This window comes from Cheilinus undulatus, linkage group 8 (genome assembly GCF_018320785.1).
Source record: "Cheilinus undulatus linkage group 8, ASM1832078v1, whole genome shotgun sequence".
NCBI lineage: Eukaryota > Metazoa > Chordata > Actinopteri > Labriformes > Labridae > Cheilinus > Cheilinus undulatus.
In genome coordinates, this window is record NC_054872.1 from 8,532,021 (window position 1) to 8,557,673 (window position 25,653).

The 25,653-nt window shown below is 38.3% G+C and overlaps 2 protein-coding genes across 2 annotated transcripts; both read left to right on the top strand.

Annotated features, from left to right (window-relative positions):
* The first annotated feature begins 861 nt into the window (after positions 1–861).
* LOC121513480 (gastrula zinc finger protein XlCGF57.1-like) lies at positions 862–9,881 on the top strand. The gene is made up of 4 exons (XM_041793267.1): positions 862–926; positions 7,245–7,742; positions 7,827–8,834; positions 9,838–9,881. The coding sequence occupies exons 1-4, from the start codon at positions 887–889 to the stop codon at positions 9,879–9,881; spliced, it is 1,590 nt and encodes a 529-aa protein (XP_041649201.1). The 5' UTR covers positions 862–886.
* A 3,717-nt stretch (positions 9,882–13,598) lies between these two features.
* Positions 13,599–25,653, top strand: LOC121513165 (oocyte zinc finger protein XlCOF6-like). Its single transcript, XM_041792727.1, has 2 exons — positions 13,599–13,809; positions 21,445–25,653. The coding sequence occupies exons 1-2, from the start codon at positions 13,647–13,649 to the stop codon at positions 23,238–23,240; spliced, it is 1,959 nt and encodes a 652-aa protein (XP_041648661.1). The 5' UTR covers positions 13,599–13,646; the 3' UTR covers positions 23,241–25,653.

The window sequence follows — 25,653 nt, forward strand, 5'->3', positions numbered from 1 at the left end:
AATGACTAAAACCGGCCCTGCCTTTTACCTACAGATCTCCCAGACACATCGTTCCACCTACATCATTCTGAAGCTTTGGTTCACTGTTTCTGCTCTTTTGACAGCTTTGATTATCAGTATCATTAAAGATCAAGTGAAACACCCACGTTTGGACAAGTTTCACTAGATATTACATTATCTCAACCTGTGATCCGGCTGTGTGTGTGTGTGACTGATGACCAATGGCATGTGGCACAATGATCATCATAAAATACCAGCGTGGAAGAGCATGGGCAGAAAGTGACTGAAGAAACTTGTTCAAAACGAGGACAGACGAAGCTTCAGTTTGAACACAAGACGGCACAACACACTACAACATCATGCATCGTGGATAAAGGAGTTTCTTTCAGGCTGATACAGAACAGACAATGGCAGGTAATTTTGTGAATTTGTGCACACCATGCATTTAGGAGACAGTGTGGAGACAGTATACATGTAAAAAAAAAAAAAATACATGATATTTTCAGCAGTTTTAAAAGTGGGCATTGTTGGAGTAAAATTCATGCCCAAGTATTAATCAGATGTTATGCTATTGCAAAAACTGCAGGTCAAATGAAGGCCAAAGTGTTCAAGAGTCGGTTGTTCTCCTGTGGAGGGCAGCAGTGAGCCTTGGTGGCGTATAGTCTGCAAGAAATTTAAATGAAGAAGAAGAAGAAGCGGGGGAAACGCGCCAAATAGTCGGTTGAAAACATCGGGGAACTTTACAGCTGAGTAAAGAACACAAATGTTTTCAGTGGAGAAGTTTAGAGATGTCAACGAGCAGCCAACTGCTGCAGCTTAGGAAATCTGTGACGATGCTACAAGAGCTGCCGACGAGGACGAGGCAGAGATCAACCGTCAGCGCAGAATGCTGGGTATCAAACCTCTCATCCTCTTACACAGAATAGGTGAGAACATACGGTTTAAGATTTGTATTAGTGTTCACAGATGCTGTTAATAAGACGAAATATAGGTCTTAAATGTTAAATACACACAGATTTCTGAAGATTGAGTTGTAATGGGCTAAGGTTAGCTTTAGTGATGCACGATAACTATTTTTCTGAACCGATACCGATAACCGATAACTTCCGACTCCTTATGGCCGTTAACCGATAATAACCGATATATTTTTTTTCAATTGTTGATTTAACAAAAGAAGTTTATTTGATGTGTTTATGCACATCTGGGGGTAAGAAGGGGTTAATATGTAGTTAGCAAAGATATTTATAACTCATTTTAACTAATATTACTCATGTATTTCAAAAAACAAAGAACCATTCTGACTTTATAACTGTTATTATAGTTCACTTTTCTTAGTTAAACTTTTGTGTACCAAGTACAACATACACAAACAACTGACATAGGTTTTTCTCCCATAAAACCAAATGATAACAGGCTTTTATGCTTAACAAATGGAGATATTCGGGGGTCTGTTTTTTTTTTTTTTTTTTTTTTTTTTTTGCTTAAGCCAGAATTAAAGCGAGCTGATGTTTGACGTAAAGATTAAAAATATGCAGACATAAGTAATATAAGAGATAGGTTAAGAATGTAGCCCACCGTAGTCTGTGGCTAACTTCTGTTCATAACGTCGATCAGACTGAATGAAACCACATCAAACAGAGCAGGCAGGTACACGTCTATGAAAGTAGCGATTGATCAGGAGACTGTCAGACTGATTTTGTTATTATAAAGTTGCGCCTTTTGGCTCTGTCAAGCTTTCTGCAGTTCTCAATGCCTGCTAATGCCTGCGGCTGAGGCTAGTGTCTGCTGCTTCTTCGTTTTAACGTCGTTAGGAAAAGATCCATCGAGGACTTCTTTCTACCCTTTGAGACCTTTGCAGGGCAAATTCTACACACACGGTCGTGTTATCCTCCCCATAAATACTAAACAACGCCACCGTGTTGTTAGCATTTTAGCACAGGGGCTGCTACTTTCTCTTCTTCTTTGGTGCTTAAATAGCAGGTTGTGTATTGCGGCGCCGCCTGCTGTTTCAGAATGTGTAGTCTCCTGAGAAAGAAAATAAATGCCAGCACTGCTGTGCTGACAAAAATATATATGTTATCGGGGCTCGTCATAATGATATCGGACCAATAAGAATGACGTAATAATTTCCTGTTATCGGCCCGATAGTTATCGTGCACCCCTAGTTCGCTTACATTTTCTGGTGAAAGGGAATGAAACCAACTAGGGCTGCAGTAATAGTAGATTCTCTTTGTTATTGAGTACTCTGCTGATTCTTTTGGCGATTAATGGAGTACTCTAGTAAGAAATATTGCATTTTATCGATCAGTCACTTTTGTTTTTTCAAGAGAAGTAGTATTAGACAGATGAGAAAATCAGCAGGGTTCCTTAAATGAACTACTTCTATATTAGAAATTGGTAAAGGTGTGGACTCGAATTTACAAAACCCCCTGAAAAAATAGTAAAGCACATTATTATTTCTTGATTAATATGTGAAATTATAGTTATTTACTTGCATTCCTGAACAGAAAAATGAGTTTTAGTGGTTGAATGTTATGCTTGATTAATTTCTGACTTCTCAGAGAAGCCCAGTGAGCTGGCTCAAATTTGGGTATGAAAAGGTAAATTCAGTTTGAAATTCCTCATTCCTGTTCAAAATGGTAAAACGTGGAGAGCTCTCTGAAAATGAAAGAGTGTGCATTAAAGCACTTCATGATGCAGCTGTGGCTTAACTCTTACTTTGGGTGGTGGTCTAATAAATTCGTTAAGCACTGTAACTTGAGGTTAAGAACTGGTTATAACAGCTGAAACCAAATAGAGGTGTTTCAATGGGTAAACCAGGTAAACCCAATGAAGAAACTGGAGCACACGAATCACTTGATGACGTTTAATCAGGTGCAGAGGACTAACGTTTCGACGCACACTGCGTCTTCATCAGAGTCAAACAGCTTTTGACTCTGATGAAGACGCAGTGCGCGTCAAAACATGTTACGTAACAGTGAAAACAAGAGCATTGTGCCACATAAATAGCCATCAGTGCGAAACACAGGACGCCGTGCAACACATGGCACGATACAGCTTGGGCGTACATGAGATATGACTAAAGTAACCAAAGCCTTGAAGCAGATAATTAGCCTTGAGGAATTTTTTTAATCGAATCACCCAGATAATTCAGGGATTCATGGCTAGGTCCGTTTGAAAAGTCCAGAAAATCACCTCTCAAGTCCTTGGGTTGTGGAGTGGCACAAAGGGACAAAAACTTGCAGAAAAAGTGTCGAGAAGAGGTTAAAATGTGGCAAACCATTAGTATTAAAGTAAAAAAAGGGACAATGGGTATATCAAAAATGGGTGAGAAGTGGCAAAAATGGTGACAAAAGTAATGAAAAGTGGCAAAAAATAGACAAAAAGGGGCAAAAATTGAAAAAGAAGGGATAACACAGGCAAGAGAAGTGGTTTAAAAGAGTTAAAGAATGGCAAAAAGTTGGGTTATAGAGGCAAAAATGGTGAAAAAAGTATCAAAAATGGGTGAAAAGTGGCAAAAAGGTGAAAAAATAGCCAATGGCAAAGTAGTGAAACTGCAGAAAGTGGGTTAAAGAGTGATAAAATAGCAAACATGGGTTAAACATGGCACAAAATGTTGCAGAAATGGCAGAATGAAGCAGTGAAGTAGTGAAAAGTGTTAAAAATGAGTTCATATTTGTGCTAAATCATAATTGTTGAGGGCCAATTGTCTGGTATTTTCAGGAGCCCAGCCAGTTCTGTGGGCATGCCTGTCTCCTTGTGGTCTACAGCATTATATATTGGGATATATCTCACTGGTATTGTGTAAAAATGTCCTGCGATTTGACAGAAAATACAAATACTAATAAAATAAAATGTTAATCAGAACAAAATATAGATTTAATTTTTCTTTTTGTGGAAGTCTGGCCCCCAGAGACTGTCAACAATAAATCTGGCCCTTGTGCAAATATACTTGATGACCCCTGTCCTAAAGTCTCTTTAGGACGAGGAACCCTGACTGTGAACATCTAGAACAGCAGAAACTTTTCTCTAGGGCGGCAACAAATGATTATTTCAATCATCGATGAATTAGATGATTATTTTCTCGATTCATTAATGAATAGGACCCCCCAGTCGCGCGACACAACGAATCAATACATAAATTCAATAATCCAACTTTTTTAATGATCAATTTTATTGATTCTTTGTAGCAGACCTACTTTTCTCTTAATCTAAACTGTCTGCAAAGTAAATACAACTGGATGAATAATATTCAAGTCCATTTTTTTCGCAATGATATTAAATTGTTTTTTTTTATTCCCTACCTATCCATTCCTTTTTTATTTCTGTCATCTCTGTTAATTCTATTAGTCTACTCTGGTTATGTCTTTATTTAAGATCGTTATGTGAAAAGCTCTTTAAACCGCGCCTTACTTTTGTAATTATGATGATATATATATAATAATCACAGTATGGCAAAATGTAAACTTTATTGTAGGGCTGACAGCTTTAACTCAATTGGTCGATTAATTGACCGAAAAGCTTTTGTTCGACTAAGATCACCCTGGTAAGTTAACACCCCCCAAAAGACACTGGTCAGGGGGCAGAAGCAGTGTGCAGCTGACTGATAGAGAGAGACGTGCTGCTGTGGACGGGAGCATCATATTGAATCAATATTAGTAGGCTGTTGCTACAGACCTCCAGGCTCCAACTGTAATTATTTACAAGCTATAGGTGACATGCTGGATAGAGTGTGTGATTTTAATATGGAGGTGGTGTTTACAGGAGATTTAAACCTTGACTGGTTTGCACATAATTGTCATTTGAAACATCAGTTAGCAACTATTACTGATGCATCCTGTTTGAAACAAATGGTGACACAACCAACCCAGTTAAGCACAAACAAAAAGGGTACTAAAACATGATCTTGTATAGATCATATTTACCTGAGTGACACTGACTACTATTCTAAGGCTGTATCAGTCCCTGTTGGCTTTCGTGATCACAATGTGGTAGCAATAGCTAGAAAGAGTGAAGTACTCAAGGCCAAGCCCAGAACTGTGTACAAGAGATCCTATAGAAAGTTTTCTCAGGATGCTTTTCTAGTGGATGTAAGCAATATATGTTGGTCTAACATTTACAATGAAAATGAACCAGACGGAGCCCTCAATTTTTTTCTTGAAAAGTTTCAACCAGTTATGGATAAACATGCTCCTATTAAGAAACTGACAGTGAGGACTCGTCGAGCACCGTGGGTTGATGAAGAATTAAAAGATTTAATGTCTCAGAGAAAGAAAGTAAAAGAAAAAGCTCAAAAAAGTAGTTGTATAATTGACAAACAAAAATATTGTAAACTGAGGAAAAGTTATGCCATTTTGAATTCAGTGAAATAAAAGTGGAAACTATTGATAAATTGATAAAGTTAACTTGCACAGACAAACAACCAGGTATGGACAATATAGACGGTAAACTGATCAGGTTGTAAAAAAATTACATTTTACACCCTATTTGTCATATATTGAATGCTAGTTTGAAAAACAAAATCTTTCCACAGCTCTGGAAGGAAGCAAAAATCATACCACTGCCAAAAAACAGAAAAGAAACACTTAACGGTCCTAACAGTCGGCCCATAAGCTTGCTATCAGCACTAAGTAAGATCCTGGAGAAGGCAGTATCCGATCAAATACGGGAATACTTTTCAGAAAATAATTTGATCACTGATTCTCAGCATGCCTATAGAAAAGGACACTCTACATGCACAGCTCTCACGCAAATGACAGACGACTGCTACAAAGAGTTAGACAACAAAAAGATATGTGGAGCAATCTTATTAGATTTTACAGCTGTTTTTGATGTGATCAATCACAAGCTTCTTCTAAGTAACTTGGATGGAAAGCTATCTGACAAATAGATCGCAAAGAGTTTTCTTTAATGGAAGTTTTTCAGACAATGTCTCCTCAGAATGTGGCCTTCCCCAAGGTAACTGCCTAGGCCCTCTGCTCTATTCTATTTACACAAATGATTTACCTTTTGTTCTATCCGATGCTAAGTCAATAATGTACGCAGATGATATTACAGTATATGCATCAACAACTACACCTGCTGATTTGACCACCACCTTGAACAAGGAATTAAATATCATAGGAAAATGGATTCAAGAAAACAAGCTTATACTGAATACATCCAAGACAAAAAGCATAATTTTCAGGACTAATCATTCTCTGAGGCAAGAGCCAGAGCTTAAACTCTGCATCAATAATTCACCTATAGAGCAAGTAAAGGAAATTAAACTCTTGGGTGTTACCTTAGACAACAAATTATCCTGGTCAAAACATGTAGAATCTATTGTCGGTAAAATGGGAAGGTCCTTGGCTATAGTAAGGAGAAGCAGAAAATTTCTCACCCCTGAATTAACTAAACTTGTACTGAATACTCTTGTTCTCTCACAGCTGGTCTATTGTCAATTAATATGGTCGAATGCAACAAAAAAAGATTTAAGTAGACTGCAGCTCATACAAAACAAGGCAGCACGCCTGGCTCTACAATGTCCATATGATACTAATATCAGCTGCATGCACCGAAGTCTGGGCTGGCTAAAGGTGGAGGACAAGATGACTGCTTCATTACTACTGGCAACATGGAAACTTTTGCAATTTAAAACACCTATTTATCAGTATAGGAAACTAAAACTGAATTTAGAATCATATAGATACAACACTAGACAGGCAACAAATCAACAGTTTTCACTACCAAAAGGAAACACTAACCTCCTAAAACGTACAGTAGAGTATAGAGCAATGAAGGCATGGAATTCCTTACCTCTATTACTGACTAAATTAACACAAAAATTTATTTTTAAAAGTCGTATTACAAAACACCTTGGCACATCATATTTGTAGGACACTAGCCGTAGACAGAGTGATTGTAGTTTTCTTAACCTAACCTTGGTATTAATGTTTTGTGGTTGACATTTGTTTTATTTTTGACAGAAATTATTGTATAATTTCAATGGACATATTAAGTTTCTGGATTTCTGTGAACTTTGATTTAAATTCTCTTTCCTATATATGATGGTTTGCACAGACTGTGTTGCTTTCTTGTAAAGTTAAATGTATATATGATATGCCTGTAAATATGTTTGTTTTTAGCCTGGACCCCAGGGAGACTAGCTGTGCTCCATGGTACAGCTAATGGGGATCCAAATTAAATAAACAAATAAACTAATGACATGTTTCCTCCTCCTGACTTTGTTTTTGTATCTCCAGATGTCCCACAGCAACATGTGTGTAAGGAGGAGGAGGCTGAGCAGCAGCTCTGTCACCAGGAGAGGAAGTCCAGTCTGGATCAGGAGGAGCCAGAGCCTCCACAGATTAAAGAGGAGCAAGAGGAAGAGCAGCTCAAACAGGAGGAGACTGGCATGTTGAAAATGACTCCTACTAAGGAAAGTGAGAACAGAGAAGCAGATGGAAAACATGAACAACCGCTCCTTTCTCACAACTCTCATGTTGCTGAGAATCAAAATCCCAACAAGCAGAAAGACTCAGAGATAACTGTAAAATCAAAACCGAGACAAAAGAGAGACAGAAAACAAATGGGTGAGAGGCTGTATTCATGTGAAGTATGTGGAAAAGATTTTAAACAGCAATCGCATCTAAAACAACACATGATGACACACACAGGTGAGAAGCCTTACTCCTGCAGCACCTGTGGAAAAAGATTCAGTCAGAAATCACATTTGAATCTGCACATTCTTATTCACACAGGTACAAAGCTGTTCACCTGTGGTGACTGTGAGAAATCATTCACACAGAAAAGAACTTTGGACCAGCACTTAAAAATCCATACAGGTGAAAAACCATACACCTGCTCAATGTGCAACAAATCTTTCAAACTTAAAAAATATTTGACAGTCCACATGAGAAGTCACACAGGTGAGAAGCCTTACTCCTGCAGCAACTGTGGAAAAAGCTTTAGTGGGAAAACAGCTTTGAATTATCACATAACTTCCCACACAGATACAAAGCTGCACAGCTGTGGTACCTGTGGGAAAAGATTCAGTCATAAATATAACTTGACTCAGCACATTCATACTCACACAGGCAAAAAGCCATACACCTGTGGTACCTGTGAGAAATCATTCGCAAGTAAATCTAATTTGGACCACCACATAAGGATCCATACAGGTAAAAAACCACACACCTGCACAATGTGCAACAAATCTTTCAGACGTAAAAATCATTTGAAAGACCACATGAGAACACACACAAGTGAGAAGCCTTACTCTTGTAGCACCTGTGGAACAAGATTCATAACAAAATCAAATTTGAATAAGCACATTTGTACTCACACAGGCACAAAGCTGTACATCTGTGGTACCTGTGAGAAATCATTCGCACAGAAAACTACTTTGGACCACCACATAAAAATCCACTCAGGTGAAAAACCACACACCTGCACAATATGCAACAAATCTTTCAGACATAAAAGTTATTTGACAGTCCACATGAGAAGACACACAGGTGAGAAGCCTTTCTCCTGTAACACCTGTGGAAAAAGATTCTTTGAGACATCAGATTTGAGAAAGCACATTAATGCTCACAGAAATACAAATCTCTACACCTGTGGTACCTTTGGAAGATCATTCACCAAAAAAAGTAACCTGAAAAGCCACATAAAACTCCATACAGATGAAAAACCGCACACCTGTATATTGTGCAGCAAATCTTTTAGAAAAAAAAGTTATTTGACAGTCCACATGAGAACACACACAGGTGAGAAGCCTTACTCCTGCAGCACCTGTGGAAAAAGATTCAATGAGAAATCATCTTTGAATAAGCACATTCGCACTCACACAGGTATAAAGCTATACACCTGTGGTACCTGTGAGAAATCATTCACAAATAAATCTAATTTGGACAACCACATAAACATCCATTCAGACAGGAATGGTTGACCTCCTAAACATGTTGCAGGTCTCTCAGAATTGTTGCTGACTTGATGGTTGATGAGAGAAGAACTGACACTGCTGAGAAGCTGTAGCTTTGATATCTGAGATCTGCTAGAAAAAAGACTTTGACTCCTCAACTTTTTCATAACTAGTGCTAGGTCAAGTTGTTTAAATTACCTGTCCGGTATTGGTCACACACACATCTACGCATGACAAATTCCCTTTGTGTCTTCATACTGAAATGTTGCATGGCTGGCTAGCTATGTTGTTTCATATTTAACTGTGACAGTTTAATTGATGTTTGATTGATGACTTTTATAACCATTTATGCTATTCCTACATGATCCTAATAAATTACTAATTTGATAAAGAGTGGTTCACAAGGTGACGTGATCTCCCAGAGGAGGGAAAACTCAGATGGAGTTGGCCCTCCCTCTTTTCTCTTTAAGTGGGCATCAGAACTCAGTCTCCAGTCGAGAGTTTTCCTTTTACAAGTCTTTTGTCTTTCCTTCCTTTTTCTTCTTATGTTTAATGGAGAAGTCAAAAAAAAAAAAAGACTTCAATAACTTGTTTCCTTCTTTGTTTCTTTCAAGTCTGAGCCAGGTTCAATAATTTAATTGAACCTCGACCTTTGTTTTGATCCAGCACAAATTCTTGAATCTTTTATAGCCTTTGCGCTCGTTTTTGCAGCAGGGTTTTTTTTCTTTTCCTCGCATATCCAGACTCCATTGCTGTGATCCAAAAATCAGAGTGATGTTGACCGTCCTGAGACATTTATTTTGATATTAATTGGATGAATTAAGAACTGTTTTTTGGAACGAGACGAGTCCATCAGAACCCTTGGGAGAGACCCATCTTGCCGTGTTCATCAGACTTTCTTCTCTGAGAGATCCACCTTGGTGTTGTTGCAGAGCAAATCGGCTCAACGATCAAAAATCCGACCAAGCTGATATAAACGGTAACCCAGGGTCTTCAGAACCTTCCTACACAGTTCATCTCCTCGTCCCTCTTCTATGGCAAACAGTAGGATCTGATCCAACTCATCAGGGTTGACTGTGTCTCCAATCGTTCCATTCAAACAATTAATTCAATTTTTTTTTTCAATTAACATCCCAAATTGTAGGCCGTTAATGATCTTTTTCTTTATTTTCAAATCATCTACTCTCCATCAAACTAAAGTTATATCCATATTAGCCACATGATATATATGTATGCATTGTGCTCTTCGATTAAATAATAAATCTTAAGAACGTCAGTCGTCCAGAAATCATTATTAAGTTGGAAAATGGAGTCACCGTCATGAGGACTCATTACTCGAGATATGACATTGATTCGTAATAACTAAATTAATTAATTAAAATTCATTAATTATTACCATTTTTAATTGTTTATTAAATAACAAATCACATAAGTGGTGGTGTCCTTTTATTGATATCATTTGAAGTTTGTTGATAATATTCGCAGAGGTGTGGACTTGAGTCACGCAACTTGGACACAAGTCAGACTCGAGTCACAATTTTGATGACTTTGGACTCGACAATATCGTCAAAGACTTACAACTCGACTTGGACTTTGACATCAGTGACTTTTTGACTCAGACTTCAGTCCAATGACTTGAAAATACTTGAGATTTTCAGTGAGTGTGCTGAGTAAAATGTGCCCCCATTCAAACTCACGCAGTGTGATACTCAACCCGCGGCTCTCAAGCCACATGTGAAACTCTTTAGTGACCAGTTGCAGCTCTTTTAAGGCTTACTTTTAAAAATCGTCCTGAAATCCTCCACAAATATAAGTCCACACAAAGAAGACAGACTTTAACTTCCAAATTAAAATGAAACATATATTATTACCGTTGGATGCGCCCTGGACGGAAGAACGTGTTACATGTCTAGGTGTGTAGATAAATGACACATGACGGCTTGTCACTCAGAGCCTGTGTATTCAGCAGCTGTGAGTACATTGAACTGCAGGATGTCAACATAAGGGTGGGTATATATATGATAACATAACAGGCCTTGTCCGCTAGAGGGAGCTGTTGACTAATCTATTACAAGACACCATGTAACAGAACGTGCGTAAAAGAGCGCAGAGGAAGTCCGCTGGTGGCGCGTGTCTTCATGAAGGTAATTCGTTGATGTGAGCTGTCTTGTGTCCCAAGATAAGCTTTTAATGCCCTCGTTTTAATACATTTCTTCAGTCACTCCCTGCCGATGCTCTCCCGTACTCGTATTTGATGACTCTTACAACGCGCATCATCATCAACGAGCCAAACACACACACGGATCACATTTTGAAATAATGTAAAATTGAGTCAAACTTGTCCAAACGTGGGTGTTTTATTTGATCTTAAACATACTAATGATAAATACTGTCAAAAGGACAGAAACAGAAAAATGAAAGCAACAAACTGGCAGAACGATCTGTGAGGGGGAGATGCAGGTGTGAGGCAGGGCCGGTTTAAGCCATTTGAAGGACCAGGGCAAAGACCAATATGGGGACCCTCCCCCTTTAGCTAAAAGCAATAATAATGAGAGGAAAAAAATAGAAAGCATAACTTTAATTTAACAGAGTCATGGAACTACAGTAAATGTCCAAATATGAAATATAAATACCCAAACAGACACCCATGATTCATCAGCTCTTTTTTTTTTTTTTTTGTTTATTCACTAGGAGGCAGTCATTGTGTTCACATAACTTGAAGCCTTATAACTTAATACATAACACATACAGAGCTCAACAAATTTATTAGACCACCACCCAAAGTAAGGTTTATGCCACAGCTGCCCTAAATTAACAGCATTGGTAATTACCAAAATCATTTTTTATGTTTCTGCAATGGTTAATACACCAATATATAAATGTAGAAGCTCTTTAACTGAAATGATGTTTTTAATGCTAAAAAAATTATTATTGTTGTTATCCATGAATTTTCATATTTACGGATTTACAAAAAAACTGAAAAAAAAAATAGTAAAGCAAATTATTATTTCTTGATTAATACGTCAAATTATAGTTATTTACTTGCATTCCTGAACAGAAAAATGAGTTTTAGTGGTTGAATGTTATGCTTGATTAATTTCTGACTTCTCAGAGAAGCCCAGTGAGCCGGCTCAGACACTTTTTAATGTTCACCATCTGTGAAGTGCACCAGTCCCTCCTGCAGTAAAACACCCCCACAACATGATGCTGCCCCCCTGTACTTCACAGTTGGGCTGGTGTTCTTGGGCTTGCAAGCCCCTCCCAAATGTAAATGATGGTCATTATGGACAGACGGTTTAATTCCAGTTCCATCAGACCACAGCACATTTCTCCAAAAGTTAAGCTCTTGGTCCCTGTGTGCATTTGCAAACTGTAATTGGCCATTTTTTTTTTCCAATTTTAACACATTTTTAATATTTAATAGTAATGGCTGACAAGTGAATTAAAACTATTGGAATATTTATTGCTTTTGGGGTGGATTTAACAGCTGCAGACATTCAAAGCCAAAGATACTCTTGAAACCACAACATCTTCTTTTCCTGCTTTTCTGAATCTAAAGATCTTCTGGGGGCCAGACAGGAAGCTTTGGGGGGCCTGATTTAGCCCCCCGGGCCACCAGTTGATGATCAGTGGTTTAGAGGAAAGGATATGTTACTGACAATGAGCATATATTTTTTTGTATTAATGCACTTCTACCCGGTCTAATGGCGCGTTGAAATATTAGTTTGAGCTCTGAGATGATTTTCAAAGAGCTGATGAATGATGGTTGGCTGTTTGGGAATTTGTATCTCACACTGGGACATTTACTGTAGTTCTGTGGCTTTATTAACACAAAAGAGATGCTTTCTAATTTTTTCCCACTCATTATTGATGCTTTTAGCTAAAGGGGGAGGGGGCTCATAGTGATCTTTGCCCTGGGCCTCCAAATGACTAAAACCAGCCCTGCCTTTCACCTGCAGCTCTCCCAGACACATTGTTCTACCTGCATCATTCTGTAGCTTCGGTTTCCTGTTTCTGCTCTTTTGACAGTTTTTATTATCAGCAGTAACTAAAAAATCAAGCAAAACACCCACGTTTGTGCAAGTTTCACTAGATATTACATTATCTCAACCTGTGATCTGTGTGTGTGAGGGTGACTGATGACCAACGACACGTATCGCAATGATCATCATAAAATATGAGTGTGGAAGAGCATGGGCAGAAAGTGACTGAAGAAACTTGTTAAAACGAGGACAGAAGAAGCTTTAGTTTGAACACAACACACTACAACACAATGCATCATGGATAAAGGAGTTTCTTTCAGACTGATACAGAACAGACAATGGCAGGTAATTATGTGTATTGGTGCACACCATGCATTTAGGACTCATGTTTGATGGTGTAACAATAATGTTTTATTTCAGGTGTCATACAGCCCAGCCCATGAGCAGATTTCATCTAACCAGCAAGGTGTTTTGTGGAGACAGTATACATGAAAAAAAAAATAATTACTTGATATTTTCAGCAGTTTTAAAAATTCCTGCCCAAATATCAATCATATGTCGGCTACTGCCAAAACTGCAGGTCAAATGAAGCCCAAAGAGTTCAAGAATCGTTTTTTCTCCTGTAGAGGGCAGCAGTGAGCCTTGGTGGCGTCTAGCCTGCAAGAAATTTAAAAGAAGAGGAAAAGGAAGCAGCAGGGCACGTGCCAAACAGTCGATTGAAAACAGCGAGGAACTTTACAGCTGAATGAATAACACAAATGTTTTCAGTGGAGAAGTTTAGAGATGTCAACGAGCGGCCAACTGCTGCAGCTGAGGAAATCTGTGACGATGCTACAAGAGCTGCCGACGAGGACGAGGCAGAGATCAACCGTCAGGGCAGAATGCTGGTTATCAAACCTCTCATCCTCTTACACAGAATAGGTGAGAACATACGGTTTAAGATTTGTATTTGTGATCACAGATGCTGTTAACAAGACGAAACATAGGTCTCAAATGTTAAATAAACACAGATTTCTGAAGATTGAGTTGTAATGGGCTACGGTTAGCTTACATTACTGATCATCAACTGGCGGCCCGGGGGCCAAACCAGGTCCCCCAAAGCTTCTTGTCTGGCCCCCAGAAGATCATTAAATTCAGGAAAGCAGAGAAAGAGAATGTTGTGGTTTTAGGATTACCTTTTGGTTCAGATGTCTGCAGCTGTGAAGTCCAGCCCAAAAACAATTACATTATTTCAAATAGTTTTAGAATGACTTCACGTTTCATCTGTTTTTACAAAAATTTACTTGTCAGCCATTATTAGTAAATATTTAAAAAATGTGTTAAAACGGGCAAAAAAGGCCAGATAAAGTGGCAAAAAGGGGTTAGAGGGTGGCAAAAAATGGGCGATGAGATCCAAATGGGTTGTGGAGTGGCACTAAGGGACAAAAACTTGCAGGAAAAGTGGCGAGAAGAGGTCAAAATGTGGCAAACCATTAGAATTAAAGGATAAAAGGGGCAAAATGTAAACAAAAATGAGTGAGAAGTGGCAAAATAGGTGACAAAAGTAATGAAAAGTGGCAAAAATATACAAGAAGTGGGGCAAAAAATGGGAAGGGGGGGATAAGACAGGCAAGAAAAGTGGTTTAAAAGAGTTAAATGGTGACAAAAAGTTGGGTTATAAAGGCAAAAGTGGTCAAAAAGTATGAAAATGGGTTAAAAGTGGCAAATGGTACAAAATTAGCCTATGGCAAAGTAGTAAAAAGGCAGGGAAGTGGGTTAAAGAGTGATAAAATAGTGATAAAAGTGTCAAAAAGGTGAAAAAATAGCCAATGGCAAAGTAGTGAAACTGCAGAAAGTGGGTTAAAGAGTGATAAAATAGCAAACATGGGTTAAACATGGCACAAAATGTTGCAGAAATGGCAGAATGAAGCAGTGAAGTAGTGAAAAGTGTTAAAAATGAGTTCATATTTGTGCTAATTCATAATTGTTGAGGGCCAATTCTCTGGGATTTTCAGGAGCCCAGCCAGTTCTGTGGGCATGCCTGTCTCCTTGTGGTCTACGGCAGGGGTCATCAAGTACATTTGCACAAGGGCCAGATTTATTCTTGACAGAGTCTCTGGGGGCCAGACTTCCACATAAAGAAAAATTAAATATTTAAATGTTTTTCTCTGATTAACGTATTATTTTATTAGTATTTGTATTTTCTTTCAAAACGCTTGACATTTTTAGGCATTACCAGTGAGATATATCCCAATATATATATTAGACTAATGCTGTAGATCACAAGGAGATAGGCAAGCCCACAGAACTGGCTGGGCTTAAAGTATCCAGCCAGTTGATGATCAGTGGTCTACGGCATTATATATTGGGAAATATCTCACTGGTAATGCCTAAAACTGTCCTGCATTTTGAAAGAAAATACAAATACTAATAAAATACTATGTTAACCAGAACAAAATATTGATTTAATTTTTATGTGGAAGTCTGGCCCCAGAGACTCTGTCAAGAATAAATCTGGTCTTTGTGCAAATGTACTTGATGACCCCTGATATATAATGAAAATAGAACTGGTCCTAAAAGTGAACCTTGTGGGACTCCACAGCTCAATCCAGAGTGTGGAGACACATTTTCAGAAATTGACACAAAAAACTCTCTATCTGATAAATATGAATGAAACCATTTCAGAGCTGTCCCTGATAAACCAACCCAGGTCTGCAGCCTTTCAATCATAATTTTATGGTCAACAGTATCAAAGGCAGCGACTAAATCTATCAGAAAACAAGGACAGAGCACACACCATCATCAGCCCATCTAGAAAGATCATTTGTTACCCTAATAAGCACAGTTTTGGTACTATGATTTGCCCTAAAACCTGAACTTCTCATAGATGTAATTTTGTTTTAGTACTTCCAGTAATTACTTGCAGACAAATTTTTCAAGAATTTTTGCAATAAAAGGTAACTTAGAGATTGGTCTGTAGCTACTGCAGTCAGATGGGTCAGCACCAGGTTTTTTGAAGAGTGGATGGACACTGGCTGTTTTTAAATATTGTGGAACACTTCCAGATGATGAGGAGCTGCCAATTATTTTAAGTAACCAAGGAGCTGTCGCACCCATAAGTTCCATGAAAAATGTAGGAGGCAATACATCAGTCGGGCTTGTAGAGCACTTTAACTGAGTAACAGTAGTTATCAGATCATTAAAAGAAATGGGCATAAAACTAGATAAAATAGCATGATTGGGAGAGGGGACATCAATAAATGAGTCAGGAAGTATATTTGATTGAATTTCACTGGTTTTGTTATTAATTTTTTTTTTTTAAATCTCAAGCATTCCTCACCAGATGATTTACACTTAATAACAGTAATGGCAATACTAACAGTTAATACGAACAGGATTTAAAAGACGGTCAGCAGTGTTAAACAGGACTCCAGGGCTGTGGTTATTAGTGTAAATTAAATCAGAGAAATAGCTGGTCCTTGCATTCCTGACCTGTTCATTAAAAGAGATCATACATGCTTTCATTTGTTGATAATGTACTTCAAGCTTTGACTTCCTCCATCTCTGTTCCACTCTTCTATATTCTCTTTTATTTTTGTGAAGGTCATTGTTTATCCATGGTGCTATTTTTGATTTTTGCACGGATTTGGTTTTGAGAGTTGCAACATTATTTAAGGTGGGCATGCAAAGGAGGTTAAAACTATTCATTAGGGTCTCTGTGTCTGAGTATTTGGACACTAAGTGGCAATCTGGAAAAGCTGATACAAATTTTGAGACCATTTCATCATTAAAAACACGAGAGAGCGTTTTATCTCTGTCTTACTTCCCACTTCAGTTTGAATAGCACTGGTAAATGAAATACATGAGTGACCTTATATGAACAGGTCAGTTCTAGAAAGAGAGCTTATACTCAAACCATAGGTAAAAATCAGATCCAGGGTATGCCCATGACTATGTGTAGGCCCGACAACATGTTGCTTTAGACCAAAAGAGTCAGTTGCATCCATAAAGTCTTTCACAAAAGGATCACAAGGATCGTCAACGTGAATATTAAAATCAGCAGCAACAAGGATGATGCTATCACACATCAGGACTAAAGATGATGATACATCCAGGAATTCAGGTAAAAAGTCTGATTAGTCAATCTAATCCCATAATGTTCTTAGGGAATGTAAACATACGTAGTTCAGTACTCCAGTAAACAGGGCGGACCATAGATGCGAAGTCACAACAGAACAAAAAACTAGTCCGCTCAGCGCACTTTCTGAACAGATTTATCAATGAAAAGACATGAAGATGAGTGAGACAGAGAGTCATCTGGGATCAGTATATACACCTGTGCGTTACCAAAAATTCAGCCACCGAAAATTTTAAGCCGAAAATGGCCCAAAAGTGCATTTTCGGTTTTCGTTTGAAAGACTTTTATCACCGAAACAACAAGGCCGAAACACAATGTTTCTCAAATAGGGAGTACGCATGTGAAGGCACTCCAGGGGGTACACGAGATTTTAAAATACATGCCGGCTATTTAGAAAAATAGCGCCTTTCTTTGCACGTCAGGAGCGACATGATTTTGCGAGTATATTACGTACGTTCTAAAATCACATTCGTGCTGCAAACGTCTGCGGTGTGTTTTCTCTGTCCTCTGATAAACAGTGATATTTATTGGAGCGGAAGATAAAAGGAGGTTTGTCCCTCTGTCCTTTACTCCATGTGTAAAGCGGCACTTCAGTGCCGTTTTGTTTCACTGTTTCATTCACTGTGCCAGCCAAGTTTGTAAGAGGAGGGACTGACTTTTCATTCATTCTATGTCAAATATGATCAATAAGAGTAGGGTGCAGCTGAGGCTCGCTGTGAGAGGAGTTGACTCCCTCCACAGCACACAGACTGGCTCACCTGTTTGTGTTCCAGACTGATCAGAGGAGTCATTTAGCCGGTTGATCCGGTGCTCTATAAGTCTATAGTGATCTACAAGTCATATGTCTGAGGTCAGAGGAGACTGTGTTGGTAAAAATTTCACAAAAGTCCTGTTTAGAAACAGCTCCAGTTGTGAGTTTCGCTCCGAGTGCACATAGTGGTGGTGGTGGTGCTGATTTTTAAGGCAGACGGAGGAACAAAAGCGTTCTCCTCTCTAACACCACCTGATGTTTGATATCTCCTCATATCTGTCTGTATCAGTGCTTGTGTTTTTGCCTCATGTAGCCTGGTAGAGAGGGAGACAGGCAAGAGGCTGCCTGACATGTCTATGTGAACGTAAATGCCCTACTTAAATATCTGCAGCAATGTCGCGCTGCGAAATGATGTTGCAGGTGTGGAAGCTTGCATTGATTCACTACAGGTTTGAAATGTAAATATTTTGTGTGAATAATTTGCATGAAAAACTTGTGTATAAAGTGTAAGGACCTTAAATTTATAAACTGGAGTTAATATTTTGTAGGCTCTTAAATTTAATCACCCTAAAACCTCCTGAGTCTCCCCCATGGCAGGATGGTTTGACCCACACTGGCACATGCCTGTCAATCACTGTATTCACAACCTCTCCATTCATAAAAAGGTTCATGATTTATTTTTTTTGTGTGAATAAATTCTGATCTATAACTAAGTTCTCGATTTTAGTTTAAGAAGAGATCTTTATTATGATCCCAAAAGGGGCACTAAGCTGTCTTTTTTATAGTTAGTTTATTATTTAGGCTACAGGTTTTAGTTCTCTCTAGTTCTATGTTTTTATTTCCAAATTGTTCCAGAGAGACCACTGCAGCCCAGCTGAGTTTTGCACACTTCTGGGTTTAAAGCCTTTCCAGTCACTGTTTTCAATAGCTACATTAATTTGAATTCCCACATTTAGTGATGAAAAGATGTGCCATGCATTTAGTCATGCATTTTTCACATTTAAAATGTATGAAAAAAAAATCTAATATTTGTAATTTAAAGTGATTATCAGTTACAAAGTTTGATCAATCAGACGCCTGTCACAGCACTCTTTAATGTCTTTCTTTTTGGCTAAAAAGCTTTGTGCTGTATAGGGGGTACTTGGCTGAAAAAATACTTCACAGAGGGTACATGACTGAAAAAAGGTTGAGAACCACTGATTTAATGTATACATGAGTGGGGTCAAGTTCAACATTTTATTTTGTATTTTATTTTATATTGTGCATTGTTGGAATGTAAGTGCTTAATAAATATTTACATAAATTTGTAATTGATTTATTCTTTGAAGCATTAATATTAGTTTATGCAATTGCAATTGATTTTAGTGAGGTTAGTACACAGTCATAGCCATAAATGCAATGGTTTCCTCACTTTCGGTTTTCCGTTTCGGCCAAGAATTTTCATTTCGGTCCATCCCTAGTTAACATGAACAGTCATCTGATAGAAAGCTTAGTTTTAGCAGATAATCAGCTGGTTATGTCTGCATACATTTGTACTGTATTTATTCTAATCAAAAATCCACATTTACAGTGTTTGGTATCAGTGTGGGATCACAAACACCTGCATGAAGAGAAACCTGCAGTATATTTAAAGGTACAGTGTGTAGAATTTGGCAGCATTTCGCCGAACAGAGTAAATGGGATATAATGTTTATAGATTTATGAGAAGTATGTTAAAATAAGTGTCCAATCATTAGAGCTGTGAAAAAAATATCGATACGGCAATATATCGTGATACTTTGACATCCGATACAATATCAATACTTGAACTCTTAATATCAATTTTTTGGTAAAAAATACACATTCATATTTTAGCTGATTTGTTAGTAAAATACGACTTGCTCACACATTTGTGTGAGCACAAGCAGCGAGTAAAAGAAAGGAAATGCCGTTTGCAAGCTCTGTCTTGCTGCCGTGAAATATAGCGGAACACCACCAACGTATTGTATGATTTACATATACATCATCTCTATATTTTTCTTAGTTAACTGTGTAGAATATCGCAATATATCACAATATTGTGATATCCTGATATATCATGATACTATTGTATCGTGACCCAAGTATCGTGATGCGTATTGTATCGTGAGGCTCTTGCCAATACTCACCCCTACCAATCATCCCCTTAAAGCTTTAATTTTCTTTTTAAAAAATTAGAAAAAAAGCTTTTTAAATTTACAGTACAGCAGGTCGCGCTCACGGAGGCTGACATAACGAACCGCCATGTTGTCCGCGGCAACGTTTTGGGGACAGAAAGAGCGAAACACGACTTTTAATACGAACCTGCCCGCCAGTCCTGAAATCTACATGGAAGGCAGGCGGAGCTTACAACTGACCTATAATCTATAAAAATAATGGTTACAAAAATGAATGAATAAACCCTCACCTCGTCACTGCTGTAAACGATGTCCGGCTCACGATCCTTTTTGGTCTTCACAGGCTCTTGTCGCTTAGTGATGTGATGTGTTGATAACATTCTAAACTCTGAACGCTAGATGTCACTAAAATTCCAAATTCTACACACTGTACCTTTAAAATCATGCAATCTTTCTACCAGCAGATGCTTTATTATGAAATAATTTATTAGCTTATTCAAATGTGAAGGCTGATGATCAAACCTGGCGCTCACTAACGATCAGACTGATAACCTGTATTGACCCCATGATGGATTTACAGTGTTTCTTACTGACAGTCAGACTGCTGCTGTATTAATTCTCCTCATGACCTAATAAACTGAAATAACTATTAGAGTAAAAGTTTATATCTGATATTTTTTATTTTATTAACTTTTAACATCATTCATTTTTGATGGTGAATCAGGACATAAATGAAATATTGAACTCCATCCTGTTTCACTCTTTAATATTTATTTTATGAAATTTATTCTCAATATTTCACTTTAAATACTCATTTTAAACACTTTTTAAATCCCAGCCCATCAATTATTGAGTCTTTAAAAACTGCTGGTGTTTATATTCTGTTTAGAGTCCATTTGTCATCCATTATAAACTCTGTTTCTCCTCTATTATTTATCTCTGCTGGTGTTGTGAAGTTGTGTTGATGTCCACTGTGCAGCAGCGTCCAATCAGGGAATGACATCCAGTAAAAGGGCGTGTCTTTGATTAAAATGGGTTTTTGGAAGCCTGCTCTCATGTCTCTCTGCTCATTGGTCTTCAAATCTCATTCCTCAGTCTTTAGACCAGCTAAGAGTCTTTGGAATGGTCCTTAGGATGGTGGATCAGAAACTGCTTTCCGTTCGACTGAGGACTGATAAATAACCCACATGGGATATGGCTAAAATAGACAATAGCTGTTTTTACACAGAGATTCTGCAACAAAGGCGAAAAGGAATGCCTGTCTGTTCCGCAACAAGCAATTCACACAAAGGTGTAACAGAGCCGTGCCAAAATCTTAACAAAATCTTGACCTAGTAAAAGGTTGCAGTGATTCTCTATGGAACAAACAGCAACATGTGTACTCACATGTAAACTTTTCCTATTTTCATGATCAGTCTTTAAACTAACAAAGAATGTGTCGTTGATATCATGTGGTGTTGAATAAATATAAGACATTTTGGCGGAGCAAACAGTTGTATACTGGCACTAACGACATGTTTTCTTCCCTTGACTTTTTGTTTTTGTATCTCCAGATGTCTCACAGCAACATGTGTGTAAGGAGGAGGAGGCTGAACAGCAGCTCTGTCACCAGGAGAGGAAGTCCAGTCTGGACCAGGAGGAGCCAGAGCCTCCACAGATTAAAGAGGAGCAGGAGGAAGAGCAGCTCAAACAGGAGGAGACTGACATGTTGATAATGACTCCTACTAAGGAGGAAAGTGAGAACAGAGAAACAGATGGACAACATGAACACCAGATCCTTTCTCACAACTCTCATGTTGCTGAGAATCAAGATCTCAGCAAGCAGAAAGACTCAGAGATAAGTGTAAAATCAAAACCAAGACAAAAGAGAGACAGAAAGCACACAGGTGTGAAGCCTTACTCCTGCAACACCTGTGGAAAAAGATTCAGTCAGAAATCACATTTGAAACTGCACAATCTTATTCACACAGGTAGAAAGCTATATACCTGTGGTAGCTGTGAGAAATCATTCACAAATAAATCTACTTTTGACCGGCACATAAAAATCCATACAGGTGAAAAACCACACACCTGCACAATGTGCAAAAAATCTTTCATACTTAAAAGTAATTTGACAGTTCACATAAGAAGTCATACAGGTGAGAGGCCTTTCTCCTGCAGCACCTGTGGAAGAAAATTCTATACAAAATCACAACTGAATCGGCACATTCATACTCACACAGGTACAAAGATGTACACCTGTGATACCTGTGAGAAATCATTCGCAAATAAATCTTATTTGGACCACCATGTAAAGATCCATACAGGTGAAAAACCACACACCTGCACAATGTGCAACAAATCTTTCAGACTAAAAAGTCAATTGACAGTCCACATGAGAAGACACACAGGTGAGAGGCCTTTCTCCTGCAGCACCTGTGGTAGAAGATTCAGATGGAAATCAAATTTGAATAAGCACATGCGTACTCACACGGGCATAAAGCCATATACCTGTGGTACCTGTGGGAAAAGATTTAGTCAGACATATATTTTGAATAAGCACATTCGTGCTCACACAGGTACAAAGCCGTACATCTGTGGTACCTGTGGAAGATCATTCACACAGAAATCTGTTTTAGACAAGCATTTAGAGAACCATACAGGTGCACACACCTGCACAATGTGCAACAAATCTTTCAGACGTAAAAGTTATTTGACAGACCACATGAGAGCACACACAGGTGAGAAGGTTTACTCTTGCAGCACCTGTGGAAAAAGGTTCAGTTGGAAATCAGGTTTGAATAAGCACATTCGTACACACACCAATACAAATCTCTACACCTGTGGCACCTTTGGAAGATCATTCACAAAAAAAAGTTACTTGAAAAGTCACTTAAAAATCCATACAGATGAAAAACCGCGCATCTGCACAATGTGCAGCAAACCTTTTAGATATAAATGTGAGTTGACAGTCCACATGAGAACACACACAGGTGAAAAGCCGTACTCCTGCAACACCTGTGGAACAAGATTCTTAACAAAATCAAATTTGAAAAGGCACATTCGTACTCACACAGGTATAAAACCATATACCTGTGGTACCTGTGGAAGATCATTCACACAGAAATCTGTTTTAAACAAGCATTTAAAAATCCATACAGGTGAAAAACCACACACCTGCACAAAGTGCAACAAATCTTATAGTCATGAAAGTAATTTGACAGTCCACATGAGAACACACACAGGTGAGAAGCCTTACTCCTGCAGCTGTGGAACAAGATTCTATACAAAATCACAACTGAATCGGCATGTTCTTAGGCCGGCCACACACCACGCGATTTCTAAATCTGAAATGATTGTAAAATCGTGAGAGACCACAGTTGTGTTCATGGTTGTAAGCGGTGAAAGTATGTATGATCTGGATGTGAAGCTATCCGGTGCGCTCGCTTTCATTGGTTGTTGTGGGTACTCTGTCAGAGGCACCACGACCTAGAATCGTAAATATTAAGTGTGTTTGATATTTACGATTCTGGATTTTGGAGGTTATGACGCAGTTTGGAGCACTAAACAATTGTGTTGACACCACACGCATGCAGACTACTTAAAGGTGCTATACAAATAAAGTTATTATTATTATTGTTATTACTACTCAGGCAAACAGTTGTTTGCAACAAGGCTACTCTCGGGATACACCCCCAGGATCGTCGAGGGAGGCAAATCTTGCCCCAAATTGGGCTTAAAATCCTGTAGTGTGTGGCCGGCCTTACACAGATAGAAATCTCTACACCTGTGGTACCTATGGAAGATCATTCACAAAAAAAGTAACCTGAAAAGCCACATTAAACTCCATAAAGGTGACAAACCACATATCTACACAATGTGCAGCAAATCTTTTAGAGATACATATACATTGACAGTCCACATGAGAACACACAGGTGAGAAGCCTTTCTCCTGCAGCACCTGTGGAACAAGATTTAGTGAGAAATCTTATTTGAATCAGCACATTTGTTCTCACACAGGTTCATACACAGGTATGGTACCTGTGGAAGATCATTTACCAAGAAATGTTTTCTGGACAACCACGTAAAGATCCATTCAGACAATAATGGTTAAACTTCCTAAACATGTGGCAGGTCTCTCGGAATTGGTGCTGACTTGATGGTTGATGAGAGAAGAACTGACACTGCTGTGAAGCTGTAGCTTTGATATCTGAGATGTGCTAGAAAAAAAACTTTGACTCCTCTACTTTTTCATAACTAGTGCTAGGTCACGTTACTGTTAAAGTTACCTGTTACTTGTATTGACGTCCCCCATCACAAACACCTCTCTGCTATCATTACCAACATCTGTGCAAATAAAGCCATCTCACCGACTAGGTCTGTGTCTTACCAAAGCCATAAAACTTTTACCTTCTTGAACTGACGAATCATAAAACAAAACCTTCCTACTTCTAAACAACCAAACCAGATGGTGATCATAGATAACTTGTTCTCTCTGCAAGACTTACACTGTATGGGCTAGAAGTCCCATAACTACTGTAAACATCATATGTTTCAACAGGAAATGTTTGTATTCATTTGAGGTAGCTCCCATGGAACACCACGATATGTTGCATATTCCTCTAACATGTAATATGGCTGAGAGATTCATTTGTAATTTTAATTCAGATGTCTTCCATGGACCAACAGTGCCATCTACTGTCCAGTATTGGTCACACATACAACTACGCGTGACAAATTCCCCTTGTGTCTTCATACTTCAATGTTGCATGGCTGGCCAGCCATGTTGTTTCATGTTTAACTGTGACAGTTTAATTGATGTTTCATTGATTCTTAATTGATGACTTTTATAACCATTTATGCTATTCTTGCATGATCTTATTGAATTACTAATTCGATGAAGAGTGGTTCACAAGGTGACGTTTGATCTCCCTGAAGATGGAAAACTCAGATGGAGTTGGCCCTCCCTCTTTTCTCTTTAAGTGGGCAGTCTCCAGTCTAGAGTTTTTCTTCTACATGTCTTTTATCTTTCCTTCCTTTTTCTTCTTAAGTTATTGAAGCAAGTTTTTTTTTTTTAACTTCTCTGTTAAACACGTCTCCTGCTTTGTTTCTTACAAGTCTGAGCCAGGTTCAATAATTTAATTGAACCTCGACCTTTATTTGGATCCAGCACAAATTCTTTAATCTTTTATAGCCTCTGCGCTCGTTTTTGCAGCAGAGTTTTTTTTCTTTTCCTGGCACGTCCAGACTTCATCACTGTGATCCAATAATCAAAGTGATGTCGACCATACTGAGACATTAATTTTGATATTGATTGGATGAATTAAGAACAGTTTTTTTGGAAAGAGACGAGTCATTCAGGACCCTTGGGAGAGACCCATCTTGCCGTGTTTGTCAGACTGTCTTCTCTGAGTGACCCACCTGGCACTGTTGCAGAGCAAATCGGCTCAACGATCAAAGACCCAACCATCTGATACCAACGGTCGCCCCAGACTCTTTGGAACCTCCCAGGCAGTCCATCTCCTCGTCCTTATTCTACGGCAAACAGTAGGATTCTGATCCAACTCATTAGGGTTGACTGCGTCTCCAACAGTTCCATTAAAACAATTAATTCATTCTGATGTTTTTTTTTTTTTTTTTTTAATTTACATCCCAAATTCTAGGCCGTTAATGATCTTTTTATTTATTTTCAAATCATCCACTCTCCATCAAACTAGAGTAGCATCATTCCTTTATTATCACATTTGGTCATTATCTGTTTATTCACTCGCATTATATTCACA